The 23,857-nt window shown below is 51.0% G+C and overlaps 1 protein-coding gene across 1 annotated transcript; it reads left to right on the top strand.

Annotated features, from left to right (window-relative positions):
- Positions 1-1,399: 1,399 nt before the first annotated feature.
- RAB3D (RAB3D, member RAS oncogene family) lies at positions 1,400-21,080 on the top strand. Its single transcript, XM_002761753.5, has 5 exons — positions 1,400-1,579; positions 4,508-4,796; positions 7,142-7,260; positions 7,354-7,478; positions 17,292-21,080. Exons 2-5 carry the CDS (start codon positions 4,569-4,571, stop codon positions 17,477-17,479), a joined length of 660 nt encoding a protein of 219 aa, XP_002761799.1. The 5' UTR covers positions 1,400-1,579; positions 4,508-4,568; the 3' UTR covers positions 17,480-21,080.
- Positions 21,081-23,857: the final 2,777 nt, after the last annotated feature.

Raw genomic sequence — 23,857 nt, 5'->3', positions numbered from 1 at the left:
GTTCAGAGGCGAAGTTGCTGGAATTCCAACACCAGCAAAGCCTGTGTATTTCACAGAGATCCAACCCACTTTATGTTCTTCTCTATTTAGAGATAAGGTCTTGCCTTGTCACGCAGGCTGGAGGGCAGTGGCACAGTCATAGCCTACTGAAGCCTCTCTCTCCCAGGCTCAAGCAATCCTCCTGCCTCAGCCTCCTAACTAGCTAAGACTATATGTGTGTGTCACCATGGCCAGCTAATTAAAAAAAATTTTTTTTGTAGATTCGGGATCTCTTTATATTGCCTAGGCTGGCCTTGAACCCTTGAGCTTAGGCAGTCCTCCTGCCTCAGCCTCCCAAAGGTTGGGATCACAGGCATCAGATACTGTGCCCAGCCTCATTTACTTTTTAATTATTAATTTTTTTGAGACAGAGTCTCGCTCTGTCGTCCAGGCTGGAGTGCAGTGGTACGATCTCAGCTCACTTTAACCTCCATCTCCCGGGCTCAAGCAATTCCCCTGCCTCAGCCTCCTAAGTAGCTGGGATTACAGGCACGCACCACCATGCCCGGCTAATTTTGTATTTTGTAGAGTTGGTGTTTTTCTATGTTGGCTAGGGTGGTCTTGAACTCCTGAACTCAAGTGGTCCACCTGCCTCGGCCTCCCAAAGTGCTGGGATTGCAGGCATAAACCACTGGGCCCGGCTCTCATTTATTTTTATTTATTTATTTATCTGAAACAGGGTCTTGCTCTGTTGCCAAGGCTGGAGTGCTGTGGCGCAATTATGGCTCACCGCAGCCACGATCTCTTCAGCTCAAGCAATCTTCCCGTCTCAGCCTCCCAGGTAGCCGGGGTTACAGTCACACACCACTAAACCTGGCTAATTTTTGTTATTTTTAGTAGAGATGAGGTCTCCTTATGATGCCTAGGCTAGTCTCAAACTCCTGGCCTCAAGTGATTCTCCTGCCTCATCCTCCCAAACTGCTGGTATTGCAGGCCGCTGCGCCTGCCCCAGCCTACTTTAGGGCCAGCACTGCACTTGACAAACGCTAACTGAAATCATAACCCTCCCACAACTCTGTGAGGTTGGGTACTCTTGCTATGAGCTATTTGACGGACGGAAAAACTAACGCTGTTCAAAGAGGTCAAGTAACGCCTCCAAAGTCACAAGATTACAAAGTGGTGGAACTGGGACTCGAACTAGGTCCCAGACTCCGTGCTTTTAACAGCCGTGGGCATAGAAGGAGCTCTCTACACGCAGTTGGGAAAAATGAGACGTTGCTTGGCTAGGGCGGGCTCTAGACGCTCCGTGCAGCTTCCAGCCCCGCCCACCCGCTTTCTGCAAGCCCCGCCCAAGACTCGGCCCCGCTCGGTCCTCCCCCATCCCCCGCTCCGGGAACGGCCCCTCCTCTGCCTCCTGGGCGGAGCCCGCACGGGATCCGGGTGGCTGCAGGCTGCGGGCTTCGGCGGCTGCGGGGCAGGGGTCTCGGCCAAGGCCAGGCCGCAGCGAGTTCACCGGCTGATCTCCTGCGGGCGGCGCCCCAAACGCGAGGCGACCCCTGGGAAGGAGCGCAGCCCGCCCCGCCCCTCTCCATTCGAGCAGGTCTGTGGGGTACAGGGGTTTGGGGGGAAGGGTGGGGGGCCTGGAGAACAAAGGCGGGGCTGCGGGGAACGCCTCTGCCCTCGCCCCCACCCAGCTGGGCACTTGGGAAGCGCTGATGGGCGCGGGCGGGGCAGAGAGCCCAGCTGGGGACAGGCGTTGGGACCATATGGTGATGGGCGAAGTTCCCGAGCCACCTGCACTGACTGGGGCGCCCCAAATCTAATGAAGGGGGAGAGCGGCGAGCTCCCCGAGGCTGGGCTTGAGGGACGGTCGGCAGACGGTTAGAATGAGGTGGGACCGACTGACACAGGGGAGCTGAGGCTGGGGGAGGTGGGAGCCCCAGGCTTGAAGCCCTGCCCTGCGTGGGAAAAGGTTTCCTGCCTCTTCCCTTCCTCAAACTCGTTCTCCTGGAACACGGGGTGGGGCCGATTAGGTCCTCGTTTAAAGTGGAAAAAAGCCCCAAAGGCGGTTGAGAAATAGCTTTGCCAGAGTTTTCTCTGCCTCTGCCCAGCCTCTCTATGGGGTTCCCGCAGCAGCCATAGACAGCTGGGGAAACTAATGCCTTGGAGAGGTTATGAGGGTTGAGGGAGCACCCTGGACCCGGATGAAGTAGCATGTTGGAGTGTGGGCAGATTCAAGCAGCCCAGGCCTGGGAGAGATTGCCTGGAAAGACCAGCGGTGGTCGTGGTGGTGGGGTTGTGTTAATGAGGGGGCTGGGATGGTTTCTCTGGATATAGGACTCTCATTCCTACCTCCGTGGACTGGGGCTGGAGTGAGTCAGCCTTGGGCAGAAGGAGACAGGCCCAGCCCCTTTGACAAATAGAAAATGGCAGTACCCATTGAGGGGGTAGAACTGGCCTTTAAACCCGGGCTGTGTACATAGAAAACCCCTTCCCCCTGGAACTCAGAGAAGGAGTCATATTTGGCATGAGTTGGGGGAGGGCAGGTGCCCCAGGGGCTGACACCTGCCAAAGTCAACACCTAAGCCTTAATGGGGGGCTCTATCCAGCTTATCCAGTTGGCAGGTCCTCCCCCCACCCCACCCCACCCCAGCTTACACCTGGGCCACACCAGCTGCACACGCTGGGGCGAAGTCCACACCTGCGCCTTCTCCACAGTGTAGTTCTGCAGCGGCCAGAGCCCCTTACCCTCGGCCCTGAACTTGAACTCTTTGCCAGGCCTCTGGGTCTCCAGACAGGAAGGGTCTCCCCACCCTCCAGCCCAATAAAGACTCAGTTATGCCGTAGAGTGTGACGATTAAACAGCAGTCACATTTTTGGTGCCCCAACTGTATACCACGCACTGTCTAATGACCGTTATGTGTGTTAATATCTTCCCACTGGAAGGAACATGACCGCCTGAGGGTGGACTTTTTCTTGTCACAGCTGCATCTCCACGGAGAACAGGGCCTGGCACAGAGTAAACATTTGTTGAATGAATAAAGAAACACATTTTAGATCGGGTGTGGTGGCTCGTGCCTGTAATCCCAGCACATTGGAAGGCTGAGGCCCAAGGATTGCTTGAGCAAAGGAGTTTGAAACCAGCCTGGGCAACATAGTGAGACCCCATCTCTAAAAAAAAAAAAAAAATTGAGACAGAGTTTCGCTGTTGTTACCCAGGCTGGAGTGCAATGGCACGATCTTGGCTCACCGCAGCCTCCGCCTCCTGGGTTCAGGCAATTCTCCTGCCTCAGCCTCCTGAGTAGCTGGGATTACAGGCACACGCCACCATGCCCAGCTAATTTTTTGTATTTTTAGTTGAGACGGGGTTTCACCATGTTGACCAGGATGGTCTCGATCTCTTGACCTCGTGATCCACCTGCCTCAGCCTCCCAAAGTGCTGGGATTACAGGCTTGAGCCACCGCGCCTGGCTCTTTCTTCTTTTTTTTAGAGACAAGGTCTCGCTCTGCTGCCTGAGGCTGAAGGACACTGGCATCATCATAGTTTACTGTAGCCTTGACCTCCTGGGCTCAATCAATATTCCTATCTCAGCCTCCCAATGAGCTGGGAATACAGGCATGCCACCACATCAGGCTACATATATATATATACAATTAAAACATATATATATATAGTTTCCTATGATCCGTGAAATATATATATATATAGTTCTGTTTTGTTTTGAGATGGAGTCTTGCTCTGTCACCAGGCTAGAGTACAGTGGCACGATCTTGGCTCACGGCAGCCTCTGCCTCCTGGGTTCAAGCAATTCTCCTGCCTCAGACTCCCGAGTAGCTGTAATTACAGGTGCCCACCACCATGCCCAGCTAATTTTTGTATTTTTAGTAGAGATGGGCTTCACCATGTTGGTCAGGCTGGTCTCAAATTCCTGACCTTGTGATCTGCCCACCTCGGCCTCCCAAAGTGCTGGGATTACAGGTGTGAGCCACCACATTCAGCTTAAAAAATATTTTTTGGGGCCGGACATGGTGGCTCACACATATAATCCCAGCACTTTGGGAGGCCGAGGCGGGTGGATCACAAGGTCAAGAGATTGAGACCATCCTGGTCAACAAGGTGAAACCCCATCTCTACTAAAAATACAAAAATTAGCTGGGCATGGTGGTGCCCGCCTGTAGTCCCAGCTACTCGGAAGGCTGAGGCAGGAGAATTGCTTGAACCCAGAAGGCGGAGGTTGCGGTGAGCCGAGATCGTGCCATTGCACTCCAGCCTGGGTAACAAGAGCGAAACTCCGTCTCAAAAAATAAAAATAAAAATAAAAAAAGAAGAAATTTTAGGCTCACAAACAACTACTCTTTCAGGAAGGGACTATGACAAACATCCCATTTTGCAGAAGAGGAGACTGCGGTCCAGAGGGAGCAAGCGATGCATCCAGCATCATGTGGCTTCCAAGTGACCGAGCTGAGATTTGAATCCAGCCCTGGTGCATCCCACAGGAGCTATTATTGATGTTTGATTCCCCTGCAGGACGCCCGTCTTCCCTCTCTGAGGATTTCAGGCCTCCCTGTCCTAGGAGGCTTGGGCCAAGATGGCATCAGCTGGAGACCCCCCAGCAGGCCCACGAGATGCGGCAGATCAGAACTTCGACTATATGTTCAAACTGCTGCTGATCGGCAACAGCAGCGTGGGCAAGACGTCCTTCCTGTTCCGCTACGCGGACGACTCTTTCACGCCTGCCTTCGTTAGCACCGTGGGCATCGACTTCAAGGTCAAGACCGTCTACCGCCATGACAAGAGGATCAAGCTGCAGATCTGGGTAGGCCAGGAGGCTCTCTGTGGGTTGGGGGGTGGGGTCCGTCCAGGGAAGTTCATTGGAGGGTTCTTTTTTTTTTTTTTTTTCTGGAGGCGGAGTCTCTGTCACCCAGGCTGGACTGCAGTGGTGGGATCTTGGCTCACTGCAACCTCCGTCTCCTGGGTTCAAGCAATCCACAGGAGCTATTCTTGGTGTAGCCTCCAATACACCTCCTGCCTCAGCCTCCCGAGTAGCTGGGATAATAGACGTGAGCCACCACACCCAGCTAATTTTTGTATTTTTAGTAGAAACGAGGTTTCACCATGTTGGCCAGGCTGGTCTTGAACTCCTGACCTCAGGTGATCCACCCACCTCGGCCTCCCACAGTGCTGGGATTATAGGCATGAGCCCCTGCGCCTGGCCTCACTGGAGAGTTCTTCTGGCTGTGGGGAGGGTTCTCAAGTGAGGAGACGTAGCCCCAAGTTGGGATGTGCACTTAGGACAGGTGTGAAGAATGGGGGTAATTATCTACTAGGCGAATTTATCAGGATGAGGGGACATGCTCTGCCCTGGTCGAGGGGACTCTGAGGGAGACAGTGTTATTCCTGGGTCTGACTGGGGAGATGATACTAACCTAAAACACGTTTGAGGCTGAGCGCAGTGGCTCATGCCTGTAATCCCAGCACTTTGGGAGGGCAGATCACAAGGTCAAGAGGTCGAGACCAGCCTGGCCAACATGGTGAAACCCCCGTCTCTACTAAAAATACAAAAATTATTTGGGCATGGTGGCACATGGCCATAGTCCCAGCTACTCAGGAGGCTGAGACAGGAGAATCGTTTGAACCCAGGAGGCAGAGGTTGTAGTGAGCTGAGATCGCACCACTGCACTCCAGCCTAGCGACAGAGCAAGACTCTGTCTTGAAAAACAAATGTTCGAATTACTGCTGATACTACGCATGGTGGCTCACGCCTGTAATCCCAACGCTTGGGAGGCCGAGGTGGAGGATCACTGGAGCCCAGGAGTTCCAGACCAGCCTCACAGTGAGACATAGTGAGATCTCATCTCTACAAAAAATCTAAAAATTAGCCAGCATGGTAGCTCCTGCCTGTAGTCCCAGCTACTCAGGAGGCTGACATGGGAGGATTGCTTGAGCCCAGGAGTTGAGGCTGCAGTGAGCTGTGATTGCACCACTGCACTCCAGCCTGGGTGACAGAGCAAGGCCCCATTTATTAAAATTAAAAAAAGAAAGGGTTGGGCACAGTGGCTCACACCTGTAATCCCAGCACTTTGGGAAGCTGAGGCGGGTGGATCACGAGGTCAGGAGTTTGAGACCAGCCTGGTCAACATGGTAAAACCCCGTCTCTACTAAAAATACAAAAATTAGCCAGGCATGGTGGCACACACCTATAGTCCCAGCTACTCATGAGGCTGTGGCAGAAGAATCGCTTGAACCTGGGAGGCGGAGGTTGTAGTGAGCAGAAATCATGCCACTGCACTCCAGCCTGGGTGACAGAGTGAGACTCCATCTCAAAAAAAAAAAAAAAAAAAGTTCCCAGATGCTGGTGACCATTGGGAAGGAGTTTTGGGTACCATCTTAGAGGGGGCTCCTGGGATTCCCACTGAACCAGCCTGGTCTGCAGAACTACACCCAGCCCGCTCTCCCAACTCAGTCACTGTAACAATCATGGTAGCAAGAGTACCAAGTGTCCTATCAAGATGGTACCACCTGGCCCAGTGGGTTCTTACTTGAAGTTGTTAAGTTGGTTTTTTTTTTGGAGATGGAGTCTCACTCTGTCGCCCAGGCTGGAGTGCAGTGGCGTGATCTAGGCTGACTGCAACCTCCCGGGTTCAACCAGTTCTCCTGCCTCAGACTCCCGAGTAGCTGAGACTACAGGTGCCCACCACCACGCCTGGCTGATTTTTGTATTTTTTTAGCAGAGACGGGACTTCACCATATTGGCCAGGCTGGTCTCGAATTCCAACCTTGTAATCCACCCGCCACAGCCTCCCAAAGTGCTGGGATTACAGGCATGAGCCACCACACCTGGCTGAAGTTGGTTCTTAGAGATGAGGTCAAAGGGGCTTATAAGTCTGTGACCCCTGAAACTTGGAACCCCTCAAGGGCAAGTCCAAGTCCAAGTCTCTCCCTCATCAGACTGGGGAGGTCCCTTGAGAATTAATCCATGCCTCCTCCATCAGACTGGGGCTATGAGGGCAGAGTCTGTGTATTCTCCATCAGACCAGAGGTTGTACAAGCAGGTTTGTGTTTGCCCCATAAGACGGGGCTGTGAGCACAGGACAATGCCTCTCTCAGACAGGGGTGGATGGGAAACATGTTCCCAGCCAACTGTCACTGCCGTTTGTCCAGGACACAGCAGGCCAGGAGCGCTACCGTACCATCACCACAGCCTACTACCGGGGAGCCATGGGCTTCCTGCTCATGTATGACGTCGCCAACCAGGAATCCTTTGCCGCAGTGCAGGACTGGTGAGTGCTTGCTGACCACGGACCCCGATCTTTGCCCTCTCCTCTGACCCCTAATCCCCCCGTGCTCATGGCTCACGACTGGTAACTCTGCAGGGCCACACAAATCAAGACCTACTCCTGGGACAACGCCCAGGTCATCCTGGTGGGGAACAAGTGTGACCTGGAGGACGAACGTGTTGTGCCTGCTGAGGATGGTCGGAGGCTCGCCGATGACCTTGGTTAGTGTGCAGCCTGGGCCACAGGCCCTGGGTCTCCCAGAACCAAACCCCCGTCCCCATCCTCAGATTCAGGGTCCAACCCAGTCACCAACCCTTTGAGGATCTGCCCAGGAAAATACCCATGTGTACGCCACCTTTGCTGTTTAATTTCAGGGGATCCATGCACAGGAACCCCCACTACCCCACTGCCTATGCCCGGGGAGCCCAGCAAAACCATTTCTGGAAGCTGATCCTATAGATATCCTCACTCGTGGGATGTAGTGTTTATAGTGTGGCAGCAGTGTTAGTAAAAGTGAAATCAGCCGGGCGCAGTGGCTCACACCTATAATCCCCGCACTTTGGGAGGCTGAGGCAGGTGGATCACCTGAGGCCAGGAGTTCGAGACCAGCATGGCCAACATGGTGAAACCCCATCTCTACTGAAAATACAAATAAAAATAAAAAAGTTAGTAAAAGTGAAACCTATGATCCCTACCCAGATGTCTCACAGTTGGGGAATGAAGTGGACATAAAGTATATTCACATAGTGGAATACTATGCAGCTGTGGAAAAGGATGAGGATGTTCTTTATTTTTATTTTTTGTAGAGACAGGGTCTTACTATGTTGCCCAGCCTCCTGGCTTCAAACACCTGGCCTCAAGTGATCCTCCCTCCTCGGCCTCCCAAAGTGCTGGGACTGCAGGGGCGAGCCACCACACCTGGCCAAGGGAATGTTCTTCATGGTTTGTCGTTGTTGTTGTTGAGATGGAGTCTCACTCTTGAATATCCGGAATTACAGGTGCGCGCATCATGCCTGACTAATTTTTGTATTTTCAGTAGAAATGGGGTTTCGCCGTGTTGGCCAGGCTGGTCTCGAACTCCTGACAGGCGATCCACTCACCTTGGCCTCCCAACGTTGGGATCACAGGCATGAGCCACCACACCCGGTCATTCTTTATGTTTTGATATGGTCATGTCTCTGGCTAGGCAGAAAAAGCAAACAGCAAAATGGTGGATACGGCCGCTTCCTTTAGTCCAGAGGTCAGCAAACCTTTTCTTAAAGGGCCAAATAGTAAATATTTTTGGCCATATGCTCTCTGTGGCAACTACTCAACTCTGCTTGAGAGCAGCCACAGACAGTGCATAAATGAATGGGTGTGTCTGTTTGCCAATAAAACTTTATTTTATTTATTTATTTTTTTAATCCCCGTACCAACCAATAAAACTTTAATTGTGGCCAGGCGTGGTGGCTCACACCTGTAATCCCAACACTTTGAGAGGCTGAGGCAGGTGGATCACCTGACTTCAGGAGTTGAGACCAGCTTGGCCAACATGGCAAAACTCTGTCTCTACTAAAAATACAAAAAACACAGCTGGGCGTGGTGGCAGATGCCTGTAATCCCAGCTACTTGGGAGGCTGTGGCAGGAGAATCACTTGAACCTGGGAGGTGGAGGTTGCAGTGAACCGAGATTGCGCCATTGTACTCTAGCCTGGGCAACAAGAGCGAAATTGTTTCCAAAAAAAAAAAAAACAGATCAGACGCGGTGACTCACACCTGTAATCCTAGCATTTTGGGAGGCCGAGGCAGGTGGATCACAAGGTCAGGAGTTCAAGACCAGACTGGCCAACATGGTGAAACCCCGTCTCTACTAAAAAATACAAAAATTAGCTGGGTGTGGTGGCTCGTGCCCGTAATCTCAACTACTTGGGAGGCTGAGGTAGGAGAATTGCTTGAACCGGGACCCAGGAGGCGGAGGTTGCAGTGAGCTGAGATTGAGCCACTGCACTCCAGCCTGGGCTACAGAGCAAGACTCCATCTCAAAAAATAAAAAAAAAAGCATTCAAATACATTCACAAGTAGAAAGGAATGTATAATACACTTCCATAAAACCTTATTCAGCTTAATTAAATCTCAATATTTAATCAATCTGGAATCATCTATTCCTTCAAAATGCTTTTCCTTTTTTATTTTATTTTTTATTTTTATTTATTTATTTATTTATTTTGAGACGGAGTTTTGCTCTTGTTACCCAGGCTGGAGTGCAATAGCGCCATCTCGGCTCACCGCAACCTCCACCTCCTGGGTTCAGGCAATTCTCCTGCCTCAGCCTCCTGAGTAGCTGGGATTACAGGCACGAACCACCATGCCCGGCTAATTTTTTTGTATTTTTAGTAGAGATGGAGTTTCACCATGTTGACCAGGATGGTCTCAATCTCTTGACCTCGTGATCCACCCGCCTTGGCCTCCCATAGTGCTGGGATTACAGGCTTGAGCCACCGCGCCCGGCCAATACTTTTCCTTTTTTCCTGGAGCATTGGGAAACAAACCCTGACATCCAGCCCTTTGTCTATAATCACTTCGCTATGTAACTCCAGCTGTTTTGTTGTTGTTGTTATTGTTGTTGAAATAATAGAGACAGAGCTTCACGCTTTCACCCAGGCTGGAGTACAGTGGTGTGATCCCACCACTTTGGGAGTCTGAGGAGGGAGGATTGCTTGAACCCAGGAGTTGGAGACCAGCCTGGGCAACATAGTGAGATCCCAACTCTACAAAATAAGTTCAAGGCTCCCTGCAGCCTCGGACTCCTGGGTTCAAGCGATCCTGCTGCCTCAGCCTCCCAAGTAGCTACGACTACTAGGATAAGCCGGCACACCGGCTAATTTTTAATTTTTTTGTAGAGGCAAAGTCTCACTATGTTGCACTGGCTGGTCGTGAACTCCTGGGCTCAAGCAATTGGCCCACCTCAGCCTCCCAAAGTGTTGAGATTATAGGCCTGAGCCACTGTACCTGGTTGGTTTTTACCTTTTTTTTTTTTTTTTTTTTTTTTTGAGGCAGAGTCTAGCTCTGTCACCCAGGCTGGAATGCAATGACTAGATCTCGCCTCACCGCAACCTCTGCCTCCCAGGTTCAAGTGATTCTCCTGCCTCAGCGTCCTGAGTAGCTGGGATTACAGGCATCTGCCCCCACACCTGGCTAATTTTTTGTATCTTTAGTAGAGATGGGTTTCAACATGTTGGCCAGGCTGATCTCAAACTCCTGACCTCATGATCCACCCACCTGGGCCTCCCAAAGTGCTGGGATTACAGGTGTGAGCCACCACACCCAGCCCAGTTTTTACATTTTTAAGTGGTTGAAAAAAATATATATCTTATGACATGGGAAACTTACATGAAATTCAAATTTGTATCTATACATGAAGTTTTTCTGAGACACAGCCATGCCATTTACTTTGCTAATTTATTGTTTCTGTTTTTGAGACGAGGTCTCTCTCTGGTGCTCAGGCTGGAGTGCAGTGGTACAACTACAGCTCAATGCAGCCTCCAGCTCCTGGTTTCAAGCGACCCTCCCCTCTCAGCCTCCCCGGTAGTTGAGACTACAGGTGTACTCCACACAGTGGCCTAATTAAAAACACAAAAATTGGCCGGGCGCAGTGGCTCCCACCTGTAATCCCAGCACTTTGGGAGGCCGAGGTGGGTGGATCACCTGAGCTCAGGAGTTGGAGACCAGCCTGGCCAACATGGAAAAACCTCTCTCTACTAAAAAGACAAAAATATTAGCCAGGCATTGTGGTGGTCACCTGTAATCCCAGCTACTCAGGATGCTGAGGCAAGAGAATTGCTTAAACCCGGGAGTCGGAGGTTGCAGTGAGCCGAGATTTCATCATGCACTCTAGCCTGGGCAACAGAGCAGAACTCCATCTCAAAAAAAAAAAAAAATTGGCCAGGCATGGTGGCTCAGGCCTATAATCCCAGCACTTTGGGAGGCCGTGGTGGGTGGATCCTTTCAGAAGTTCAGCATCACCCCAGCCAACATGGTGAAACCCGCCTCTACTAAAAATACCAAAAAAATTAGCCAGGAGTGGCGGGGAATGCCTGTAATCCCAGCTAGTCAGGAGGCTGAGGCAGGAGAATGGTTTGCACCCTGGAGGCAGAGGTCGCAGTGAGCTGAGATCGTGACATTGCACTACAGCCTGGGCAACAGAGTGAGATTCCATCTCAAAAAAAACAATGTTTTTAAGAGATAGGTCTTGCCATGTTCCTGGGCTGATCTTGAACTCTTGGTCTTAACCAATCCTCCCACCTCGGCCTCCCAAAGTGCTGGGATCACAGGAGTGAACTCACACCCATTCCCAGCTGATGCCTATTTATTGATGCATTGTCTGTGGTTGCTTTTGTGCTTCAAGGGCAGAACTGAGTAATTGAGACAGAGACCATATGACCCAGAAAGCCTAAAATATTTATGATCTGGCCCTTGACAGAGAAGGTTTGCTGGCCTCTGAGCTATAACCATCCCTTTCCCCTTTTATTCTTGCCGTTGCTTGGTTGGAGAAACTGGGTCTTCGTCGTATGGGGCAGGGCTCTGGCACCCCAGGTGGCCTGGAAGTGAAGTGGGTTACGCCTGCCACGGGCTGGAATACTTGTAGGTGTTTCCCATACTTACTTGCAGATCATATCTGGGTTCTTGGGGGAAGGTGGGATTCTCACTTTCTGTTATGTTTATTTTTATTTTATTTATTTATTTTTTTAATTATAAAGATGGGGCTTCACCATGTTGGTCAGGCTGGTCTTGAACTCCCGACCTCAGGTGATCCGCCCACCTTGGCCTCCAAAGTGCTTGGATCACAGGTGTGAGCCACCATGCCCGGCCTTCTGTTATGTTTAAAACATAATAGTACAGTCTGGACGCGGTGGCTCACGCCTGCAATCCCAGCACTTTGGGAGGCTATGTTGGTCAGGCCGGTCTCAAACTTGCAATCTCAGGTGATCCACCTACCTTGGCCTCCTAAAGTGCTAGGATTATAGGCATGAGCCACCACGCCTGACCTGATCCCAATTTTGTAGAAAAAAAAAAGCCAGACCCACATACATGTGCACACACACATCCCCTACAAACCTAACCCCACCAGCGACATATTTATATAGAAAAAGACCAAAGGCTGGGCATGGTGGCTCTTGCCTGTAATCCAGGCACTTTGGGAGGTCAAGGCAGAAGGATCACTTGAGTCCAGGAGTTAGAGACCAGCGTGGGCAACATGGTGAAACCTCACCCCTATAAAAAATACCAAAAGTTGTCTGTGTGTGGTGGCACACCCCCATAGTTGCAGCTACTTGGGAGACTGAGGTGGGAAGATCACTTGAGCCTAAGAATTGAGGCTGCAGTGAGTTATGATGGTGCCACTGCACTCCGGCCTGGGCAACAGAGGGACACTCAGTCTCAGAAAGAAAAAAAAGGGTGAGAAAAAGAAAAGCTTGGTGGCTCATGCCTGTAATCCCAGCACTTTGGGAGGCTGAGACCAGTGGATCATAAGGGCAAGAGATCGAGATCATCCAAAAATTAGCTGGGTGTGGTGGCACGCACCTGTGGTCCCAGCTTCTCGGAAGATGGAGAAGAGGTGGGAGAATCGCTTGAATCCAGGATGCAGGGGTGGAGGCTGCAGTGAGCTGAGATCGAACCACTGCACTCTAGCCTGGCGACAAAGTGAGACTCCATCTCAGAAAAAAAAAAAAAAAAAAAAAGATGAATAAAGACTAGAAAGCGAAATAGCAAAACAATTACCAATAGTAATTGTTTCCACATGATAAGACTACAGATGACTTTTATCTTGATCTCTGTACTTTTCTTTCTTTCTTTTTTTCTTTTTTTTGAAGACGGGGTTTCACCATGTTGGTCAGGCTGGTCTTGAACTCCTGACCTCAGGTGATCCGCCCACCTTAGCCTCCAAAGTCAGCCACCACGCCCAGCCTTCTTTGCTTTTTTCTTTTCTTTTCGTTTGAGACAGGATCTCACTCTGTTGCCCAGGCTGGAGTGCAGTGGCATGACCTTGGCTCTCTGCAGCCTCGACTTTCCTGGCTCAGGTCGTCCTCCTACCTCAGCCTCCCAAGTAGGTGGGACTACAGGCACATGCCACCACACCTGGTTAATTTTTTTTTCTTTCCTTTTTTTAGACAGAATCTCACTCTGTCACCAGGCTGGAATGCAGTGGTGTAATCTCGGCTGCTATAACCTCTGCCTCTCGGGTTCAAGCGATTGTTCTGCCTCAGCCTCCCAAGTAGCTGGGATTACAGGCACGTACCACCATGCCCAGCTAATTTTTGTATTTTTAGTAGAGATGGGGTTTCACCATATTGGCCAGGCTGGTCTTGAACTCCTGACCTTGTGATTAGCCCACCTTGGCCTCCCAAAGTGCTAGGATTACAGATGTGAGCCACTGCACCTGACACTTTATTTTTTTGAGACAGTCTCCTTCTGTCACCCAGGCTGGAGTGCAGTGGCGCAGTCTCGGCTCACTGCAACCTCTGCCTCCCAGGTTCAAGTCATCCTCCTGCTTCAGCCTCTGAAGTAGCTGGGATCACAGGCGTGCACCACCATGCCCAGCTAATTTTTGTATTTTTAGTAGAGATGGGGTTTCACTATGTTAGCCCAGGTTGGTCTTGAACTCCAGACCTCATGCGATCCTTGCCTTGGCCTCCCAAGGGATTACAGGCACGAGCCACCACGCCTAACTTAATTTTTATATTTTCTTTACAGACTGGGTCTTGCTATGCTGCCAGGCTAGTCTCGAACTCCTGAGCTCAGGTGATCCACCTGCCTCAGTCTCCCAAACTACTGGGATTACAGGCTGTCTCAATACTTCCCTGTAGTTTCTAGTTTCTCCAGTAAATTTCTCTAGTGAACAATATATTTTTTTTTAATCTTGTCTTTTTATTTTTAAAAATTTTATTTTAGATACAGGGTCTCCCTCCGTATGTTACCCAGGCTGGTCTTGAACTCCTGGGTTCAAGTGATTTTCCCACCTCGGCCTCCCAAGTAGTTGGGAATACAGGTGCACATCACCGTGCCTGATTAATATCAGAAAAAGAAGTGCAGTGGCTCACACCTGTAATCCCCGCACTTTGGGAGGCTCAGGCAGGCGGATCACCAGCCTGGCAAAAATGGTAAAATCCCATCTCTACTGAAAATACAAAAATTAGCCTGGCATGGTGGTGTGCGCCTGCTACTTGGGAGGCTGAAGCAGGAGAATCACTTGAACCCAGGAGGAGGCTGAGTTTGCAGTGAGCCGAGATTGCACCAGCGCACTCCAGCCTGGGCAACAAGAGTGAAAGCTGGTCTCAAAAAAAAGAAAAATGAAGAACACCGATTGTATGAGACACGGCCACATGTGGATAGGGAAACCACTAAATCTGCCCAGGAAGTCAGTGGGTGGCTTTGATATCTTTAGGCTCACAGTAGGAGATCTAGGTTCATGCCCTGCCTCTGCTATTCATCCATTTACCCATTCATTCATTCAATCATTCAGCAGTTTCTTTTTCTTTTTCTTTTTCTCTTTTTCTTTTTTTTTAGACAGAGTCTTGCTCTGTTGCCCAGGCTGGAGTGCAATGACATAATCTCGGTTCACTGCAACCTCTGTCTCCCGGGTTCAAGCAATTCTCCTGCCTCGGCTTCTGGAGCCGGGATTACAGGCCACCACGACGCCTGGATAATTTTTGTATTTTAGTAGAGATGGGGTATCACCATGTTGGCCAGGCTGGTCTTGAACTCCTGACCTCGTGACCGACCCACTTTGGCCTCCCAAAGTGCTGGGATTACAGGCATGAGCCACTGTGCTTGGCCTCAGCAGACAGTTTCCAAGCAACCTCTCCGTGTCAGGCACTGGGGTGCAGCCATGGACGGAAATCCTGCCTGCCTGGAGCTGGCTTTCTAGTAGCAGAGACAGATCATAAACGGATAATTAAACACCTAATTCATTATGATTCCATTTTTACAGTGCAGCATGACGCACGGGGAAGACAGGCCCCACTTACCCTGGGTCACGTGTAATGTGGCAGGTGTTTGTCTGAATGTCTGGCTTACCTTGGTGATGTGGCAGGTGGCGCTGCATGGGACAGCTCGTCTCAGGCAGACCCTCAGGCACCCTTAAAAGGATGCAGGGGCTGGGCACGGTGGCTCAAGCCTGTAATCCCCGCACTTTGGGAGGCCGAGTCAGGCAGATTACAAAGTCAGGAGATTGAGATCATCCTGGCTAACACGGTGAAACCTCGTCTCTACTAAAAATACAAAAAATAAAAATAAAAAAATTAGTCAGGCATGGTGGCACACGCCTGTAGTCCCAGCTACTTGGGAGGCTGAGGCAGGAAAATCGCTCGAACCCAGGAGGTGGAGGTTGCAGTGAGCTGAGATCTCACCACTGCACTCAGCCTGGGCAACAGAGCAAAACTCCATCTCAAAAAAAAAAAAAAAAAAAGGATGCAAGAAGCCCAGTGTGGTGGCTCAAGATCAGCCTGCACAACATAGTGAGTGAGACCCCCACCTCTGCAAAATCAAAAGGTTAAAACTTAGCTGGGCATGGTGGGGCACGCCTATAGCCTCAGCTACTCAGGCCAAGGCGGGAGATCACGTGAGCCCAGGAGGTTGAGGCTGCAATGAGCCGAGTTCACACCACTACACTCTGGCCTGGGCAATAGAGACCATTTCTCTTTTTTTTTTCTTTTTTGAGACGGAGTCTTGCTCTGTCGCCAGGCTGGAGTGCAATGGCGCGATCTCGGCTCACTGTAATCTCCGCCTCCTGGGTTCAAGCCAGTCTTCGGCCTCAGCCTCCCAAGTAGCTGGGACTACAGGCATGCGCCACCACACCCAGCTAATTTTTGTATTTTTAGTAGAGATGGGGTTTCACCATGTTGGCCAGGCTCGTCTCGATCTCTTGACTTCATGACTGCCTGCCTTGGCCTCCCAAAGTGCTGGGATTACAGGCTTGAGCCACCACCCCCGGCGAGAGACCAACCGTTGCTCTTAAAAAAAGCAGTGAAAAAATGTGACTTGGTGGGTCCCCTGACCATGCCTTTCTGTGTAGCAGAAATTGGGTGGAAACTGAGCTATAGCCACCTGTGGGAACTGCCATGGCCTCTGGGCAGCAGAACTCCACGTTCCCACCTACTTAGATTGTTGCAGCCACTACCTTGTGACAAAGAGATTCTTAGGATTGTTCAGGCCACGGCTGCAGCTGCAGGACTTGGTTTTGTTTCGTTTTTGAGACAGGGTCTTGCTCCACGGCTCAGGCTGAGTGCCGTGGTACAGCCATGGCTCACTGCAGCCTTGACCTCCTGTGCTCCAGTGATTCTTCTGCCTCAACCTCACAAGTAGCTGAGACTGCAGATGAATGCCACCACGCCCATCTAATTGTTTTTTTTTTTTTTTTTTGAGACAGAGTCCCATTCTGTCACCCAGGCTGAAGTGTAGTGGCGTGATTTCAGCTCACTGAAACGTCCACCTCCCAGATTCAAGCACTTCTCCTGCCTCAGCCTCCCAAGTAGCTGGGATTACAGGCGTGTGCCACCATGCCCAGCTAATTTTTTTGTATTTTTAGTAAAGACAGGGTTTCACCATGTTGGTCAGGCTGGTCTTAAACTACTACCCTCAAATGATCTGCCCTCCTCGGCCTCCTAAAGTGCTGGGATTATAGGCATGAGCCACCGTGCCTGGCTGCCCATCTAATTTTTTAAACAATTTATTGTAGTGACACAGCCTTGCTATGTTGCCCAGGCTGGTCTTGAACTCCTGGCCTCAAGCGATCCTCCCACCTTAGCTTCCCTTAGTGATAGGATTACAGGCATAAGCCCCAGCACCTGGGTTGTCACAGATTTTTATCATTGGTAGGATCATTGTTCCCATTTTACAGAGGAGCAAACTGAGGCTTGGAGTGGCAAAGGCACTCGGCCAAGATCCCACAGCAGGATAAAGGGCAGAACGAGGCTTAGAACCCAGGTTTTTGTGATGCCACAGCTGAGACTCTGCCCCTCAGGAGTCTCACAAGTGTCCCCACCTTAACTTTCATCCAGGTTTCGAATTCTTTGAAGCCAGCGCCAAGGAGAACGTCAATGTGAAGCAGGTCTTCGAGCGCCTGGTGGATGTCATCTGTGAGAAGATGAACGAGTCCCTGGAACCCAGCTCCAGCTCAGGCAGCAACGGGAAAGGGCCGGCCCTGGGGGATGCTCCAGCCCCGCAGCCCAGCAGCTGCAGCTGCTAGAGATGGCCCCAACCCCCCACCCACCCCTCTCCTGCCTCGGTAGGGACTGTGATCGAGGCATGAGCCACAGTGGTTATTCTCAAGCTCAGGGCAATCCCTCCCCTCCTGTCAACTGCCCCTCAACTCCTGCATGGCTCGCTCCTTCACTGCGTCACCGTGGCTGCCAGGTTGCTCAGGCAGCCCCGGTGAGAGGCGCCAGACCGTGGGGACTCAGCCCCGCACGGCCGGCAGGGGCCCGGGGACATTGGCATGCTTGAGCTTGCTGCTTTTCAGGGTGCGTTAAGAAGGGTGGCCACGGGCGACGCGTCTCACCCCGTCTGATGGAGGGGCATCCGTGGTGCCTTCTGGTTTAGAACCATTTTCCAGGTCTGTTCTGGGTTGGGCAGGACTGATATTCCCAAGCTGGCGGAGGAGGGTTCATCTTCCTTGCACAGTGTGGGTTCTTGGAGTTCATCGAGGGAAGGCAGCGCCTCTTTCTCAGGTCCTGTAGGCTGGTCTCTGAGCCTGCCCCTCGAACTTTCTGGACTCCACGGTGGGATGGTGATTTTGACCCCTGCATACCCTCTACTTGGAAAAGCAGCATTAAAGCAGCCTTTCCCCATTGTAGAAGGGACAGGGAGACAGATCCTCTCAACCCCCCATCCCCAGCTTCAGGGACCCCAGAAGTGCCTTCCGAGCTTCCCCGAAGATCCACGTCACCCACAACCCTGCCACTGTTCTGATCCTGAATTGAATTCTGGAACCATGGACCACATTAGATGGGGCAGAGGCTCACCCAACCCCTAGCACTCTCACTCCGGGCTTTCTGCCAGAAGTTAATTAACCTCAGAGCCAGCAGCCTGGGCCTCCTGCCCGGGCCCTGTTTGGCTGGATGTGTTTAAAGCAAGTTCTTGCCCCATCATTCATCCTGCTAGAAAAGGAAATGAAGCAACGTACCCAGCCACGGCAGGCAGTTGTCGGCGACTTTCTGAGACAAGCATCTGGGCTTCTCCCACTTGAGGGGCGCCCTTCGAGACCCGATGACCATTTCCCAATCATCATCGGCAGGGCTGGGGGATGTGACAATTTTTGCTAATGGAGGAGTCGCTTCTTTTTTTTTGAGATGGTCTCACTCGGTCGCCCAGGCTGGAGTGCAGTGGTGCAACCATATCTCACTGCAGCCTCAAACTAGGGGTCGCTTCTAGGGGATGCTGGGGGTTGGGCGGAAGGGGCAAGGAGGTAGGGTCGAGTAACCTGCTGTCACTGCTAGTACTTTCTAGACAGCCTGGGAGTGGCAGGCCCTTATGTGAATGGGGGCCATGGGCTGTGATCAGTGCCAGGGAGTCCATGAAGCTGGAGTCTCCACCTGCGGGGGCTTCTGCTCAGAGGTTGTGTGTTCAGTGCGAAGATTTACATCTTGACCTCCAGTTCAGAGACACTTTCTGCCCATCAAATTCCAAACTCTGGTGGCACAGCACCTTTTTTTGTTTTGCTTGCAAACACTAACCAACACCCCTTAATAGGACCAGCACTGTGAGGATGGCTGAGCGGAGGTTTTATGCTCAACCTCCCTGACTTCGTTTCAAAGGCTGTGTCTCTTCTCCCAGCCCCTGCAGCCAAAACGACTTCTGCAGCTTTCGTGAGCTCAGCCTCTTCCCTGGGGTATGTGTAAGGGGGAAAGCCCGGTTCCAGTTTAGATTGATTTCTAGGGAGCCCCAGTTACTTCATACCAGAGGCGACCCTTAGAACTTCGGAGTGAGGATATCTTGTTTTTCATTTTTTGTTTTTTGAGACGGAGTTTCACTCTTGCCCAGGCTGGAGTGCAGTGGCACGATCTTAGCTCACTGCAACCTCCACCTCCGGGATTCAAGCGCTTCTCCTGCCTCAGCCTCCTGAGTAGCTGGAATTACAGGCACGTGTCAGCACACCTAGCTAAACTTTGTATTTTTAGTAAAGAACGTGTTTCACCACATTGGCGAGGCTGGTTTCAGACTCCTGCCTTCAAGTGTCCCGCTTGCCTTGGCCTCCCAAAGCGCTGGGATTACAGACATGCGCCATCACACCCAGCAGAGGGTATCTTTTTGTACCGACAAAGTAGATGACTGAGGTGAAATGGACAAATCCTATAAACACACAAAGCGAGGGTATCTGAGAATGTGGGCGGGAGACGAAAGTCTTTGGTTGCTTTAACACTAAAGTCAAACTAAAGCAGCTTCAAAAAGACTTTTTTTTTTTTTGAGACGGAGTTTCGCTCTTGTTACCCAGGCTGGAGTGCAATGGCGCGATCTCGGCTCACCGCAACCTCCGCCTCCTGGGTTCAGGCAATTCTCCTGCCTCAGCCTCCTGAGTAGCTGGGATTACAGGCATGCGCCACCGTGCCCAGCTAATTTTTGTATTTTTAGTAGAGACGGGGTTTCACCATGTTGACCAGGATGGTCTCGATCTCTTGACCTCGTGATCCACCCGCCTCGGCCTCCCAAAGTGCTTGGATTACAGGCTTGAGCCATCAAAAAGACTTCTTAGAATGCAATATGGACTGTTGATGTTTTTCTGTTCTTTTTTTTTTGAGTTGGAGTCTCGCTCTGTCACCCAGGCAGGAGTGCTGTGGCGTGATCTCAGCTCACTGCATCTTCCACCTCCTGGGTTCAAGCAATTCTTCTGTCTCCACCTCCTGGGTTCAAGCAATTCTTCTGTCTCCACCTCCTGAATATCTGGGACTACAGGCACCTGCCGCCACACTCGGCTAATTTTTGTATTTTTATTGGAGACAGGGTTTCACGATGTTGGCCAGGCTGGTTTTGTTGGCCAATTGTCTCTAAACTGCTGTCAAAAAAAAAAAAAAGTGGATCAGATTGTCTTGAATACAGCAGAGCTGACCTGTCATCTCCTGCATGATAAGAAACAGTTTGGGCTGCATCTTGCTCCTGACCTGGCCTCAGCTTTCTGTTTCCATAAGATTTTTTTCAAGAGTTCAACTTCAAGTAGCAGCTGAGAGGCTGCCTCAGGATTCTCACAAAGACTGGGAATCATATGGGAACATTTGTTTCTTTTAAAAATAAGGCAAATGTTACAGTGAATGGCTTTGGGAGTGAGGGTTAATTGGAGATGGTCTCTAGGTGAAATTGATGTTTTTACAGGTTACCTCTGGGGAATGGAGGTTTGTCGAGTTTACAGACACATTAAACCAAAGGCCGAGGGAAAATCCCTCTCCAGCTCCAGGGGTTGAAGTCAGGACCACCCGCCCACCAGTGCCTTCCTCACTTTTAGCAGCTTGTGTTTCCACGGGCAGTTTTGGTGGGAAATTGCCATGACCACAGCGGTTTGGAGTTCTGTTTTTTTCCTTCTTTTTGGGAGGACTGGGGGAAACTCCTCCCAAGATCACGTTCTAGCATCTTTCTCTCCTACTCCATTTAGAAAAAGCAAGTAAAAGGTAAAATGTGCTCTCAGTGTGAAAGCGATAACTCCCCTACTGGCTCCTCCCTGAGAAATACACTACGGAGTGAGGTCTGCCTGGTCATTTCTATCCTGGATGTGGTTCTTCTGTGTAGCAATTCCTTGATGTCCAGTTTGGGAAGATGTGCTCTTTTCTCCACAAGGAAACATTAAATTCATCATGCCCAAATGCAGTCGTGCTTTTATTTCCGTTAGTGAAATGCGTTTCTGGGACGGGGGGGGGGGGGGGGGGGTTGATTTGCAACTAAGCACATGTCAGTCAAGGGCTGTTCAAGACACAGCAGAAACCTCACCGGCCTGGAGCCAGTCCCTCCCCCAAGGTTTGCACAAGTCCTTCCCTCTGCCTCTGCCTGGATGGCTCTGACCCCAGGTGGTCACAGTTGATATGGTGAGGTTTTGTGTCCCCACCAAAATCTCGTCTTGAATTATAATCTCCACGATCCGCACATGTCAGGGGAGAGACCAGGTGGTGGTCATTGAATCATGGAGGCCATTCCCCCGAGCTGTTCTGATAGCAAGTGAGTTCTCACGAGATCTGATGGTTTTATAAGGGGTTCTTCCGCCTTCTCGCAGCTCTTTGTCTTCCTGCTGCCCTGCAAAGAAGGCGTCTTGCTTCCCCTTTGCCTTCCATTATTATTGTAAGTTTCCTGAGGCCTCCCCAGCCATACTGAACTGTGAGTCAATTAAACCACCTCTTTCCTTCTTCTTCTTTTTTTTTTTTTTTTTTTAAGAGTCATGCTCTGGGGCCGGGCGCAGTGGCTCACGCCTGTAATCCCAGCACTTTGGGAGGCCAAGGCGGGTGGATCACGAGGTCAAGAGATCGAGACCATCCTGGTCAACATGGTGAAACACCGTCTCTACTAAAAATACAAAAAAAAATTAGCTGGGCATGGTGGCACGTGCCTGTAATCCCAGCTACTCAGGAGGCTGAGGCAGGAGAATTATCTGAACCCAGGAGGCGGAGGTTGCAATGAGCCGAGATCGTGCCATTGCACTCCAGCCTGCGTAACAAGAGTGAAACTCCGTCTCAAAAAAAAAAAAAAAAAAAGTCATGCTCTGTCACTCAGGCCCAAGTGCAGTGGCAATATCTTGGCTCACTGCAGCCTCCACCTCCTGGGTTTGAGTGATTCTCCTGCCTTAGCCTCCTGAGTAGCTGGGATTACAGGCACATGCCACCACGCTTGGCTAGCTTTTGTATTTTAGTAGAGATGGGGTTTCACCATGTTGACCAGTCTGGTCTTGAACTCCTGACCTCATGATATGCCCACCTCAGGCTCCCAAAATGCTGGATTACAGGCATGAGCTACTGTGCCTGGCCAAACCTCTTTCCTTTATAGATTGCCCAGCCTCAGGCAGTTCTTTCTGGCAGTAGAAAAACAGACTAACGCAGCAATGCTCCCCCAACCTAACTTCCTCTTCTGGGCTGCTGTGCAAATCTCACTTTCTCACTGCCCCCTCCCCTGATTGAGTTCTGCACCCTCCCTCCTGAGCATTTTCTTTTCTTTTTTTTGGAGACAGGTTCTTGCTGTGTTGCCCTGGCTGGAGTGCAGTGGTACAGTCGTGGCTCACTGCAGCCTGGAACTCCTGGGCTCAAAGGATCCTCCCACTTCAGCCTCCGGAGTTGCTGGGACTACAGGCGTGCGCCACCATGCCCGGCTGACTGATTGAGTGATTGAGAGATGGGATCTTGCTGTGTTGCCCAGGGAGATCATGAACTCCCGGCTTCCAGCCATCCTCCCACCTTGGCCTCCCAAAGTGTTGGGATTGGCCAGATGTGGTGGCTCACTCCTGTCACGCCAGCACTTTGGGAGGCTGAGGCGAGCGGATCATTTGAGGTTAGGAGTTTGAGACTAAACCTGGCCAACAAGGCAAAACCCCGTCTCTACTAAAAATATAAAAATTAGCCAGACATGTTGGCACATGCCTGTAATCCCAGCTACTCTGGAGGCTGAGGTAGGAGAATCGCTTGAACGTTGGGGAAAAGGTTGCAGTGAGCCAAGATCATGCTGTTGCACTCCAGACTGGGCGACAAGAGTGAAACTCGGTCTCAAAAAAAAAAAAAAAGAGTCCTAAATGAGAGTAGGTTTGAAGAGTTTTTTGCTGCGGTTTTTTTTTTTTTTTGAAACTGTTTCAGTTTTACCCTCGTCGATCTCGGCTCACCGCAACCTCCAGCCCTGTGTTCAAGCGATTCTCCTGCCTCAGCCTCCCGAGTAGCTGGGATTACAGGCATGTGCCACCACGCCTGGCTATTTCTTATATTTTTAGTAGAGATGAGGTTTCACCATGTTGGCCAGGCTGGTCTCAAACTCCTTACCTCAAGTGATCCACCAGCTTTGGCTTCCCAAAGTGCTGGGATTACAAGCATCAGCCACCAAGCCCGGGGTTTGGTTTGGTTTGGTTTTTTGTTTTGAGAGCACCAGGCTAGAGTGCAGTGGCACCAGTTCAGCTCACTGCAACCTCCCGGGTTCAAGTGATTCTCCTGCCTCAGCCTCCTGAGCAACTGGGACTATAGGCACACACCAAGCACGCTCAGCTAATTTTTGTATTTTTAGTAGAGACAGGGTTTTGCCATGTACGTCAGGCTGGTCTTGAACTCCTGAGGTCAAGTGATCCTCCCGCCCCAGCCTCCCAAAGTGCTGGGATTACAGGCATGAGCCACCGCACCCGGCCTATGGAGAGCTTCTGAGTTGATGAACACATGGAGGTCATGGGAGGGTGGCGGCGTCCCCCACCCAGAAAGGGTCTGGAAGTGCTGCCCCCATCCCCCACACACTGACTGCCCTCTTTATCTCTTCCTTTTGGCTGTTCCTGAGTTGTCTCCTTCACCATAAAACAGGAAGTAGTAAGTAAAACACTTTCTTGAGGTGTGTGAGTCATTCTAGCAAATTATGAAACCTGAAAGGGAGGGGGTTTGTGGGAACGCCCGGACTTTGCAGCCAGGTCGGA

The sequence above is a fragment of the Callithrix jacchus genome, chromosome 22 (genome assembly GCF_049354715.1).
Source record: "Callithrix jacchus isolate 240 chromosome 22, calJac240_pri, whole genome shotgun sequence".
NCBI classification, from domain to species: Eukaryota; Metazoa; Chordata; class Mammalia; order Primates; family Cebidae; genus Callithrix; species Callithrix jacchus.
This window is presented reverse-complemented; position numbering and strand designations above follow the sequence as displayed.

Coding starts and splice junctions, on each gene's coding strand:
- RAB3D (XM_002761753.5), top strand. CDS start 4,569: ATGGCATCAGCTGGAGACCCCCCAGCAGGCCCACGAGATGCGGCAGAT. Junction 4,797..7,141: donor GGATCAAGCTGCAGATCTGG/GTAGGCCAGGAG, acceptor CCGTTTGTCCAG/GACACAGCAGGCCAGGAGCG. Junction 7,479..17,291: donor GAGGCTCGCCGATGACCTTG/GTTAGTGTGCAG, acceptor ACTTTCATCCAG/GTTTCGAATTCTTTGAAGCC.